At 40.7% G+C, this 13462-nt stretch overlaps 1 protein-coding gene across 1 annotated transcript; it reads left to right on the forward strand.

Annotated features, from left to right (window-relative positions):
* The first annotated feature begins 4395 nt into the window (after window positions 1-4395).
* LOC131237934 (abscisic acid 8'-hydroxylase 1-like) lies at window positions 4396-13296 on the forward strand. The gene is made up of 9 exons (XM_058236023.1): window positions 4396-4724; window positions 5025-5349; window positions 9361-9510; window positions 10846-11097; window positions 11318-11404; window positions 11678-11756; window positions 12025-12131; window positions 12711-12829; window positions 12953-13296. Exons 1-9 carry the CDS (start codon window positions 4480-4482, stop codon window positions 13086-13088), a joined length of 1500 nt encoding a protein of 499 aa, XP_058092006.1. The 5' UTR covers window positions 4396-4479; the 3' UTR covers window positions 13089-13296.
* Window positions 13297-13462: the final 166 nt, after the last annotated feature.

A 13462-nucleotide genomic window follows, 5' to 3' on the forward strand; every position in this document is an offset into this window, starting at 1 on the left:
TTATAAGGCTGTACGAAAGAAACTGACATGGCCGCTTGCTTCCATCACTGTCTACAATGAAAAGAAAATTTTCAATGGCCCATGTTCAACTATAAAAATCAAAGGTTAGGATCATCGGTGAAAGGATATTACGGAATACTAGCTTATTTATGATAGTAAGGAGAATATAGACGGTTAAAAACATTGGGATGATCTCAACATGCAGCCCCAGTGGAGGGACACAGGATCCTGAGTTTCTATAGAGGCAAACAGCTTAGTCTCCTTACGTTTGGACACCTGACGTGATTCTGACCGTTCATCTGTTTATTTCTAGTGTGGATGGGGCATGCACCAGAAAACGTAACTTTCAGAGGATCCTAACAACTGATCGAAGAACTTCTGCCCGTTGATGGTTGACCATGGGCTTGGTTTTTTTTTTTTTAATATAACAGAAAAGAAAATGTCCAACGAGTAGCTAAACTCACGTGAGAGGTACGATTTTTTGAGTACTCGCAATTCAAGGTAGGGGTCAAAAGATGAACGGTGTGGATCATGCGAATACGACGCATCTGTGAATATGATATTGCTTATAGCTAACTTCGGAGGATTTTAGAGTCCTGATGCATGAGAGTGGGGCTAATGTTATGTCATCGTGATGTACTATCTGGACTGATGGGGTTAGTAATTTGGAGATCTAAACCGTTGATTTGAATGGACCTATCATGGATGAGGGACTCGCTAAAAATATCTCAGATAATATTTCTGTAACCTCTCCTTCTGCAGCTTACCAATAGAAGTTCAAGAAAAAAAAGCTCAGCAATGTTACATTATTTATTTTTATTTTTTAAAAAGGCAAGAAATTGGATCGCTAAGATCTTAGTTGCACATCTGCAGTGGGCCTCATAGGATTAACGGTCCGAATAAATGAAATGAGTGCTACGTGACATCATTCTGCTACATATGTACAATCACGTCTTAAATATACATGTTCTCTTGTTGTGGCCCACCCGAAATTTGGAACGGCTTGAAACTTTCGGTGTGTCAATTCATCCTGGTGGGGCAGACCTGGTGAATGGGTTGGATGACATATACACAACACAGTGGAACCCAAATTCCATCTAGAAGTTTCTATGGTGGGTGACCCCTCTCTCGTGTCCCTCGTTGCTTTTTCTGGTGTGGCCCAACTGAGTTATGGATCAAGATAAATTTTGGAATCTAGACTTAAAATCGAGGGGTTCATCTAACGGACGGGTTTGATTGCTTTCAAACATCACGGTGAGCCCCACGTAGCTTTAACCCATGTGTATGGTAGTATCGTTCCCCTAAATGCCAAGAAATTAATGGAGGAGATCATCCTTTGAGCATGATTATTGTTCGATAAGCTCATCCCCAATAAAACTCAGAAAATGGACGGTTCCGATTTGCTGAACTTCTCTACAGGTGGGCCCTGTTGGGGGTGTTGGGGTCTATTTTGTCTTCACATGGTCGGAATCTCAACTCTGATTCGCCTGAATTTCGTTTTCCGGCTCAAAGAATATCCACATTTTGGTCAAAAGCAGTCTATTTTTGGACTATATGCAGCCCTAGGGCTCGTTTTGCCTACCTCACGACTCAGAATCCAGCGTGTTTATCCACCCAGTGGGGCCCACATGCTCAGAAGGTTCATGATCATAACTCTCCATATTTTTTCTACCACTACAGATGAGCTACTGGCCAATAATAATGGGTCAGAGAAGATCCTAATCTTCGACTTTTAAAGTTGAAATAGAGCCATTGAAATTTTTTTAAATTGTTCTAAAGTAATCTATAGATAGTGAGGGTCACAATGAGATTTTCTCTTTGATTTTCGTATAGTCGTTATTATAGCATAGAATCCATAGATCGGACGGTTACGATTATGTAAGCGCTCAGAATATCGGCCCCAGTGGACAGCAATACAGGCTGTAACGTAAGTCGCGATGGAGGAAGAACGGACTCTTTGTCAAATAACACCATTGAGCCTCTATCATCTAGAAGCGGGCACTTTTGATTCTTCAGTAATCGTTCAGCTATTATTGACCGTTCATCGGGTGGGCCTTATCACAGATGCACCAAGGTAGAAACCATACACACCACTCATGTAATTATGGCTGTCGATTTATGATCTTAAAACAGAGGGTTGACAGAAACTTTTAAAAAGTAAAGACTTCACTATCTGCTGACGCACCGTTTGATTTAAATGACCATAATACCCGTGCATTCCACACTTCGGTTCCATTCAGATATAACTAACTAATAATAATATTATAAGTGAGGTGTAGTTGGTCAATATGTTTTTGGACCGTTTATTTTAGACCCCTGATCGTTGGCCATTTGTTTGTCCAAATTGGACTGTTAGACTGTTATTTATTTAAACCGTCAATTGGATGTCCACCAATCAGATAGTTAGGACATCTGGGCGGTGTAACTTTAGCTTGTGGCCCAGCTAAAGTGGGTCTGATGATTGGACGGCTTAGTTTTGTTATATGCATGCCACATGTGAAACTGGTAAGTGCATCCTTATCTGCCATTCTTAGTGGAGGTAGCGGATTAGGTGTTAGCCTGACCGTGTGTGAGACCCACCTTGATGAATTTGTGGTATATAGAGACTGTCCATCCATTTTTCAACTCATTTTAAGACTTGATCCAAAAACTTGAGCAGATTCAATTCTCAGGTGAACCACAACATTGGTGGTGAATAGAGGTGGGCACGGACGATTTGATCTGGCTAACTGGACTCATTCGACTCGGTCCAATCCGACTCGATTTGAGCCGAATAGGTGAGTCGGTCCAAACCGAGTAAGCTTCGCCTAATCTGAATTCAAACCGAGTCCAGTTTGAGTTACCTAGTAACTCGACCCGAAACTCGATTTGGTTAGAGTCGACTCAATCTGAAACCCGACTCGACCCGACTCTCTAACCCTACCCTGACCCGATCCCAACTTCTCTCTCTCCCTCCGTCATCCTCCTCCTCTTCCAAGCCCAGCAACCACCCACCACCATCACCCTCCTCTCTCTCTCTCTCTCTCTCTCTCTCTCTCTCTCTCTCATCCTCCTCCTCTTCCACTTCCAAGCCCGACCACCACCATCACCCTCCTCCTCCTCTCTCTCCCTCCCTCCCTCCCTCCCTCATCTCTTAATCTGACTCGGTGCCAACTTGACCCAACTCCGTACTTCTGACCGGATTAGACTCGGTCCAGATCAGTCTAGGCTAGACCGAACTTAGATCGAGTCAGGCATGCTAGACTTGGTATCGAGTCAGATCGAGTTTGGGTCAAGCCTATTTCAAAACCGGATCAAGTTGAGTCAGCCCTAACTCAGTCCGACTCGACTCGATGCCTAGCTCTAGTGGTGAATGACCCTTAAAAAATGTTTATGGGCCACAAAAGTTTTGGATCAAGTTGATCTTTATATTTTTATTTCATACAAGTGTGCTCGTCAATAGGTTGGATGATAAATAAGCATTACAATGGGTCTTAGGAAGTTTTTAATGATGAGCATTTAATCATCACTATTTCCTATACTATGGTCTATCTAAGATTTCACTTTGCTTAATTTTTAGGACCGCATCTCATAATGGACTGAAAAAATAAATAGACAATGTGGATATACAACACATCATGAAGGTGGGCCTCTTGATAAGGGTAAAGCCTAATCCACTTTCCTCACTTCACCATCAACATGGTGTTTTAGAATTCGGCCAAGAGATTATTATAGAGAATTGAACAAATTAAGCATTGCCATATATTTCATATTAAACTTGTTTTATTTCATTTTCTAAAAATATAAAAGCCTTAACAAAGAAGTATACACAGTAACAATGAGAAGTAAATTAAGCTTTAATAAAGAAAATATATAATTTATTAAATTAAAAGGACACACATACTTACCACAGTTTTGTCATATCATTTGAATTCATGAATTTAACCCTTGGTTTTTTTTTAAAAAAAAATAAAAAATAAAAAAATCCACTCACCTTGGAGCTTATCCGATTACTCCCGGGTTTTAAAACACTAATAAAGGCAATCATTGTACGAAACTACAAAAAGGACTTGCAATGGCATTGCCACCACAGTCGTGGATTAGCAAAGTGGGCATTTTGGTCATTTCACATACATTTCGTTGTTGTGGAGTGCACATGATGCAGGCCCACATTCATATTTCCCAGGCATGCAAATGTCCACCCTTTCTATTTTTTTATCATTGGTTTGTCCTTTCCCTCGTGGGCATCTCTCGATTCTTCAAACGTACCTTTCACAATACAAAATGTGCATTTTGTAATGTTTTTGTCACATTCATGATGATGATAGTGATTCTTCAGCAAAATCCAACCGTTGGATAGTCTTCAATCTCCAGACACCCTTCAACCATTTGGGTCCTTTTCTTGTTATAAAATGCAGGCTGCAGAGTACAAACCTATCTCATAACCTTAATCCTCTATCTATTTTGTTAAACAGAAAGCTCTTATCCAAGCCTTTTGAGATGTACAATCCATGGATGGAGGAGTTGATATCATTTGCTAGCAATTACTATGATCTTTTGGCTGTCCTTTTGTTTTCCATTGGAATTTCTTTCTTGATTCCAAAAGCATGGAGGAATTTCACACGTACAGGAGACGACATCCCAGGCGGGCTCGGGTTGCCTTATATCGGCGAGACCCTCTCTTTTCTCCGGGCCACCAATAGTACCAAAGGCTGCTACGATTTTGTTAGACTACGGCGTTTATGGTTAGTATTTTTATCTTGTCAGTAGTGTTTTTTTAATTTCGTTAGACTATATCTTCTATAGTTAATATGATTCAATAAAACTGTGTTATGTGCACTTCTTAGATGTAGGACTCATATTGAAAAGAATAAAATTAATAATTTTACACAAAGACCTATAGATAGGCGTGCTTGCATGTGTTAGGCATGGCCGCGGGTCTAACACATGATATAATAGATTTCACACTACTTTGATCATGGTGTGTGTAATCTAATTCTTATATCATAATTAATACTTGCAATTGGTGTTTATGGTGTGATTAGGCATGGGAATTGGTTTAAGACGCGGATTTTTGGGAAGACCCACATCTTTGTTCCAAGCCCAGAGGGTGCCAAAAAGATATTTTCCAATGATTTTGTGTTGTTCAACAAGGGTTATGTGAAATCAATGGGTGATGCCGTTGGGAAGAACAGCTTGCTGTGTGTTCCCCAGGAGAGCCACAAGCGGATCCGGCGTCTCTTATCAGATCCATTTTCCATGAATTCTCTATCTAAGTTCGTTAGGAAATTCGACAAAATGGTTTTTGAGAGGCTCAGAAAAGCAGAGGAGACTGGGAAGAGTTTTCGGGTACTTGATTTTAGCATGAAGGTAAACCTTTTCCTTGCTTTTCTTTTTTTTGATTCTCCTTTAAATTTCAATCCAGTTGTGGGACCTACCGTGGATGGATCATGGCCCAAAAGTCACTTGTCTAAAGCTGATGGATGAAATCAGATGGTTAAGGTTGTAGAATCATTTTATTTTCAGCCTATGCTTAGTCTACAATGGATTCTATATTCATCAGGTGGGCCACACCATTGGGATGTTTGGGATGTCCAATGAATTGGGTGTTTTTCTGCAACACAAACCTTTTCAATGGTTTGGATACTGTGATGATGTGCCATCTTCACCATATGGATTAGATGGACAGTAACTTCAAGGTCTATTAAGGTCTACATGATTAATTACAACCATCTGAGGTTGACCTATTACTACTCTTTTCCACAATCATTTTGGCCAAAACTTAAAAGAAGAAAGAGAGTAAGAGAGATGGTTGTGCCATCTTTCACCATATGGATTAGATTTTATTATGATTAAAAAAATAAAATAAATAAATAAATAAAATCTTCTGATATATTTGATACACTCCCAACCAGGACCACCTATTCACATCGATTCACGCTCCCAAATGACCCTTTATATTGTGCACCAAACATCTCACCGTTCAATAGCAATATGCAGAATCCCATTACACATCTGCGTGGAATTTAGTGCACAAGGCATCCATGAGTCCCCATCCTATCAACGGTTAGGATCACCGGGACAAACTAAAAAATAATAATATGAACGATTTCTTGGGTGGACCATTATACAATACCTCTTATTCCATTGACTGATTCCTTTGAGGGATTATTGACAATCATGAATTTTATAATACACGATATTATATAGTCCCCACGCGCGTATAGCTTAACCCATCCACATGCAAACGCACCTGCTAATATTGCACGTGTGCTAGATCCAAACCTTCCATCAGGTGGCCCACACTTAATAGATCTTCTGATCCAATAATCAGGCCATTTCAATGGTCAAAGATTATCCATAGTGTACAAAAAGAGTAATGGCCAGCAAGAAGATGTTTTAATCGTCCATTTGTTTTGGGAAATGGCCCAGCCGTGTCCCTGGGACCCACCGCGATGTATGTTTTGTATATCCACGCCGTCCGTACATTTTGCCAACTCATCTCAGGCATGAGCCCAAAAATGAACCAGATCCAAATCTAAGGTGAGCACACCACCGGAAAAGTGGCAATTGGATGCCCACCGTTAAAAACTCCCTGTACCCACCGTATTTTTTATTTGCCATCCAACCTGTTGATAAGGTCACACAGACCTGGATGATAGGAAAGCACAGGTATGAGCTTGCTTCAAAACTTTTTTTTAATGGTAGCATTCAATCACCACTGTTTCCTATGGCATGGTCTACCTTAGATTTAGATCAAATTAATTTTTATGTTAATCCCCTAAAAGGAGTTGGAAAAACGGATGGACAGTGTGGATATACATACATACATCAAGATGGGCTCCACTGTCATGGCCTCGCTGTATCCGCGCTTATGCCTCTTTGCTAGAGGTGGGCATTGAGCCGAGCTGAGTCGAGGTGAGTCATGCTTGGCTCAGCTTGTCCATGATGTACTCAAGCTTGAGCTTCACATTGAAGCTTGACTTGCTTGCCAAAGTTGTCGAGTCGAGCTAGTGGTTTAAGTTAAGTCGACTTTACCTCGAGTCGAGCTCGAGCTTGCTGGGTGAGAGAGTAATGGATTCTGTTCTTGATCCTTCTCCATTGATGAAAAATTCAAAAATCTTAGGATAATCAAAGCAAAACCCAATGAAAAAACCAAACAAAGCTTTGAATCAAATGAGGAAACCTGTAAGAACCGATCTGTTTCTGATTTCTTCCATTAGCAGAAATCCAAGTATTAGAAAAGAAATAGAACAGAACACAAATCAGAAATCCAAGTAAAGAACTCTAGCCAATCAGATCATTGGATTTCCTTGAAGCTTTAACAAATCTGAGAAGAACTTATCTCAAATTTCTTGGGTTTCTTGCCCAAGAAGTAAATTTGAAGAGATTAAAATCACACTATTGTGGAGCTGAAATGAAAATTGGTGGTAGTGGTTCGAGAGGGCGTGCGGCTGACAGCAGGTAGAGAAAGTAAAGAAAGGGAAAGGGAAATGGGGTGTGTGCAGTTAGGTAAAGACTCTAGCGTTTTTTTTTTAAAAGTTAAAAGTTAAAACTTATATTAATAATATATATATATATATACATATATATATATATATTTTATATATATATATATATAAAATATTTATTAATCGAGTCGAGTCGAGCTCGAGTTCGAGTCGAGTTGAAATGCCCATTGGTTGAACTTGGCTTGAACTCAACCCGAGCTTTAAATCATTACCTTGGCTCGGCTCGAATCGGCCATTCAAGCCGAGTCAATTCGAGCTAACTCGGGCCGAGTCAAGTAAGTTTTTGGAGCTAGCTTGACTGGCGAACAACCCTACTCTTTGCAGTTCAGAGTCCGGGTTCGTCGCTGTGCCACTCTATTTTGATTGGTCCGGTCATTAGAACCGTTGTGTGGAATCTAAGAAACCTACGCCGAAAGGATGATTTTGACCACCACTATCTATAGAAGAAATTAGAACAATGAAAAGAAGACTTTCAATGGTCACATTCAAATCTAAAATTCAAAGGCTAGGATCATAACTGAAACCAGATTATGTAATAATATATTATTTTAGTAAAGTGACAAGTTACGATTCCAATATTTTAGCATCTCAAAATGTAGGCCCCACTAGGTTACGACAAACGGTTGAGCCTGAGTCGCGACATAGAAAACGGAATAACCTGTCGGCAGATACGACGTTGGATGATACAATTGAAGGATTTTATCCCTGGACGACGATAGGGACCTCCGGTTAGGTTTTATAGGACTGGAATCCTGTAGAGTACCTGTTCTACGCAGCTGGAAAAAATACCCAAGATCCGTAGGGCCACCGTGTTGTAGACATCCACTCCGTTCATCAGGTGAGCCCCTTAATATCATTTCCTGATGGAAAAAATTAGCTAGATCAGCGAGTCATATGGGCCACACCAAAGACATCATTGGGAGGGGACGCCAACCATGGATTTGTTCAGCGGATCCCATCATGGTTGCACATTCCATCTAACCCGTTCATTGGAATTTGATGAACAGACTCTTCAAAAATCATCCTGATCCATAAGTTAAGCGGGCCACAGGGCTGGAATGTAGTGTTTTTAAGCGTGAGTTTACATCGATTCGCCAGTATGGCCGACCAGATATTTGGATTTGAATGATTTTTAGTTTCTGCGGTGGAAATGAGAAGACGCACCTGATGGACGGATTGGATGTCCCATTAACAACAAGATTCCAAAAAAAGCTTTGGCGTTTTACCCGCCTCATGCAACATGTAGGGCAGGATTCTTTTCCGGTTTTATCGGAGTGGCAATCTTTCAATAAAAAGAAAAACTTTCTATCACAAACAACATGATTGAGCCCACCTACATGATGTCCAAATGACCATTAATTCAATAAGGGGTCATGAATGGACGGTTTCAATATAAAGAAGAGAGGACCATGATTATCCTTACCAACAGAACTGGTGCCCTTTTTGGGGGATGGCGAATCTGTGATGAAGCAAAAGGATCCAAAACATGATGAGATCATCATGTGGGCCCCACTGGATGAAGGATCCAGTAGAATTCACCCCTGCTTTATTATGGTTTTAATGTACTAGGGCTCACGTTGGACCCCACATCATCGCTGTGGATTATTGGATACAAGTCCACCGTGGATTGCACAAGTCTCAAATCCAGCTTGATTGCATGATCACAGCCATCCAAATACTAAAAAGGACCTACAAAATTGAAGGTCATGATGATGCAGTCGGTAATTTGAGTCATGCACAATCTATGGTGAGTTCATTGTATCCAACGGTCTTCCTTGATGCCCCCACATGATTGGAGTATAGCTCCCGATTACAATATCATTCCGGCGCACGTTAGCAACCATGAACTAGAAAGATCTTGCTTGCGCAGGTAGCGTTCGATGCCATGTGCGATATGCTGATGAGCGTGACGGACGCCTCCCTCTTAGAAGAGATACAGAAGCACTGCAACGACATTTCAAACGCCATGTTGTCTTTACCAGTCATGATCCCCGGAACTAGATACTACAAGGGCATAAAGGTAATTTTTTAAGGCCGTTCATTTGGTGGGCCACACTATTCTAGATCTTCTGGTTAAAAGATGAGGTGGTTCCACTCTCACACTTGTACAAGAAAAATGGCTGGCTACAATTATATATATTTTGCTAGCCATCCGTTGTTGTTCACTTCAGGAGTTGAACGGCCTGATTTCTTTGCCAGAGGATCTAAACAGAGCGGTCCACCTTATGGAAAGCTCCGATCTCACATGCAAGCATGTCAATCAGCCACTCCAATGCAAATTGGACAGCTGCAACCTGACACGCATCAAAGGGAAATGCTATATGTCACGAGCTTTGAAGAAGTTCGATGAATGGCGATCAGGAAAGTTGATCTGGAGCATCATATATGGATGGGGCTTGCTAATGACCTATCCATGCAGTTGCCCACCAAATGGACAGTCCTGATCACCGAACACAATTGCAATGAATACCTTTCATAGAATGTACGTCACTGTACCATTATTCATGCACGAAATGACAGTGCATAGTCTGCATAATCCACATATCCTACACGCCTAGGGTTGGCAATGGGTCCGGCAGGGTGGGGAAAACGCAAGTTCAAACTGTTAGAGCGGGCCGGATCAATTCCTTCATCTCATATTCCATGCCCCACATCACATGGGTTAAGAACTCGATTGAACCCTCCTCGTGGGCCCTACTTCATATGGGTTCCACTTCACACGGGTGGGGCCTGCCTACCCCGAGTGCGCCCATACATCCCACAAGCCACTCTACTTAAACCTGGTGTGAAAATGCTCCAGCATTAGTTACCCAATTCATGTCAAGGGAATGTGAGGAGAAATGCATGTCCAGCCTAGCCTATTAGTGGATATAGAGGCTACATAATGCATAATAATCTATTAGTTTGTTTCAGGTTTTCGGCTGGGTCGGTCAGTTCATCTAGCCTGACCCATTGATAAACTATTGGACGGGTGCAGTTAGACACGGTCCAACGAAGCCAACCCATTTTCTAGCCTGCATATTGATAACCTATATGGGCAGGTCCAGTCAGTTAGGGTTCAACCCAAGCCCAGCCTGCTTACTTTAATGGGCCACATTTTTAGCCCGAGCATGATCTCGCCGTGGACAACTTATATGGGTGGGTATGGTCAGGTAGAGGTCAACCCACCCCAACCTGTTTACTTAATAGGCCACATTTAATAGCCTGAGCCTGACCTGCTACCCATTTAGCTTGGCAGTATGGCTAGTTGACCAACGGGCTGACTCAACCCATTGCCACTCCTAAACAGACCTGATTACTCTCCTTTGGAAGTCATTTGTCTGAATTCAGAGTATAAATAAAATCAAAATCACAGGGGCGGGAGAAGCTCATGAAAATATTTCAAGAGATTATTTCACAACGACGGATGGGTGAGGACATTTGTGAAGATTTCCTCCAAACAATGCTACGGAGGGATTCATTGCCAGATGAAGAGAAGTTAAACAACTCCGAGATCATGGATAACCTATTGACGCTGATAATCGCAGGCCAAACCACAACTGCGGCGGCCATGATGTGGAGTGTCAAGTTCTTGGATGAGCACAAACCTGCCCAAGAGACGTTGAGGGTGAGCAGTTCTAACTCCTTTATTAATGGCTGGATGTGGCCCATGAGAACTGTTTCTAGTAACTGTGGAAATCGACATTTAACAATTTTTTAGAAGGAATTCGAGCCCTGTATATTTTTTTTCTTAGACATGAGGACCGAGTTCTTGTAATTTTTCCAAGGTTTTCCACCTACCTAAGCAGCCCATCTATGATTTTCATTTTTCTTTCTTTAAATTACAGGAAGAGCAACTGTCGATATTTAAGAGTAAGCCTGAAGGAGCATCACTTACCCTAGAAGATCTTAACACCATGTCTTATGGCTCAAAGGTAGAAAATCTAAAGTCTTTATCCACATCATTTCAGGGAGAAACTAAGCTGTGAAACCACCCAGCAGAGGCTACTTATCCGGTGCCTGATCCAAATGGCCAAAATGCCCATGAATTTCCATCTGTCGAAATGGCAAATTGGGGTTGCTGTGGTGGTGAAATACAGCATCAGTCTCCAACACCACCATGATATCAGGGCCTCCATTCTTCTTTCTTTTCTAACGATTACTCACATCTAAGTTAAAGAGATGCTGATTTATTTATTTATTGGTAGGTTGTGAAAGAAACATTAAGGATGTCAAACGTTTTATTATGGTTCCCACGTGTCGTGCTCAAGGACTGCATTATTGAAGGTAAATTTTGCTCTCTAGCTCCCACTTGCATACCCACATGCACTGTATCTGTAAATGTCCACAAGTGGCCCCACATTGCAGAATGCATGCTGATAAACCATTTGAATGAATGAATTCGCATGCCCCTCCCCTCAAGAAAGTTCTAAATATAAATACCTAAAAATGATTTTTATTATAAATTATTGGGTTCATTTGATTTTTGCTATTCTAATTGTTCTCTGCAATTTAAAAAAAGGTGGTTGGTTAACTATGTGTGTGATCTTGGCAGGTCATGAAATCAAGAAGGGATGGCATGTTAACATCGACGCAACGCATGTACACTATGACCCATCTTTATACAAGAACCCGATGGAATTTAATCCTTCGAGATTTGATGTAAGTGTAATGGTTTATTGTTTCTTCACATTTTCACAATTTTATTGAGGAATGGGATAATACCTGCAACACATTTAAGTTGGTCATTTGGCAGCATAAATTTTCGTCATTTAGGAAGATTATCAACTCAAATCATGTTTGAGACCCCATAAAATTCTGGATTTCAAATTGAACTTGGATGAAAATAGAGAAAAAATAAATTATAACCACCTAACAAGAAATCCAGAGTTCTGTTTCAATTATGATAATAGTGGGCCACCTTATGCTTGGAACTGCCACATTTTTTTGCTATAGCCATCTTATAATAAACTTAGTACAATTATTGTCTTACATGTTGGATATGTATATCAAGTTACAATACTTGAGATGAATTTTCTCATTACATTCATTATCCTGTGAGTATGCAAAAAATGGTTCCAACAACCACCGAAATCATTATCCAAGCTACAAAACACAACTGAAAATTCCCAAGGTTTGAATTCTAAAAATTGAAGGCCCGGATTTGAAATCCAAGAGAACTGAGGGTTTTCTTCTTCTTCTTCTTTTTTAATACAACTGAAGAACCTTGAATTTGTACAGGAAATGCAAAGGCCATACAGTTACATGCCTTTCGGATCAGGACCAAGGACATGCTTAGGGATTAATATGGCAAAGGTGACAATGTTGGTGTTCCTGCATAGACTGACTAGTGGCTACAAGTGAGTTATAATCTTAGATTATGATTTTTGTTTTTTTGAATTTCTAAATTCTATTAATATTGCATCTTTCTTCGTATGGCCTCAAATTTTCTTTTATTTATATTGTTCTTCTTCCTTGTGTAGGTGGAGGGTTGATGATCTAGACCTTAGTCTAGAAAAGAAGGCCCATATTCCTAGGCTTAAAAGTGGCTGCCCTATTACCTTGATACCCATACAAACCGGGGAATCTACACAAGGCGGGAAGGATTTTTGGGCATAAGAGGCTTTGCTTGAAAGCCTTGAAGGATTTGTAGATAATGACAATATGTGTGATTTCTCCATGCAACCTAATGATGATAACGGAGAAATGGTTTGAAATGTTTCAGCAAGTTATCGCTATTATAATATGAGATTAAACGGAATGAGGGATATCCACGCTTTCATATGAAATCAAACTCCCATCAACTCAAAAGATCTAATTCACCTCCGCATATCCACCTTGATAAAATGATTGGGCTCAGCAAATATCAATCAGCGTTCTAGCACCGATTTTGTCCAGTGAGAGATGAGACGGGCTTTACAGTGTGCATCCAAATGCACAACATCAACTGCTGTTTGGATCGAAACAGCGTATTCCTCAAGCACCCTTCACAG

Source organism: Magnolia sinica, chromosome 2, assembly GCF_029962835.1.
Source record: "Magnolia sinica isolate HGM2019 chromosome 2, MsV1, whole genome shotgun sequence".
Lineage (NCBI taxonomy): Eukaryota > Viridiplantae > Streptophyta > Magnoliopsida > Magnoliales > Magnoliaceae > Magnolia > Magnolia sinica.

What these genes read in the sequence shown, in the direction of transcription:
- LOC131237934 (XM_058236023.1), top strand. Translation starts at nt 4,480, where the DNA reads ATGTACAATCCATGGATGGAGGAGTTGATATCATTTGCTAGCAATTAC. An exon ending in CCATGTCTTATGGCTCAAAG is followed by an intron (nt 11,405 to 11,677) that starts GTAGAAAATCTA and finishes ATTTATTGGTAG; the next exon opens with GTTGTGAAAGAAACATTAAG. An exon ending in TTAATCCTTCGAGATTTGAT is followed by an intron (nt 12,132 to 12,710) that starts GTAAGTGTAATG and finishes GAATTTGTACAG; the next exon opens with GAAATGCAAAGGCCATACAG.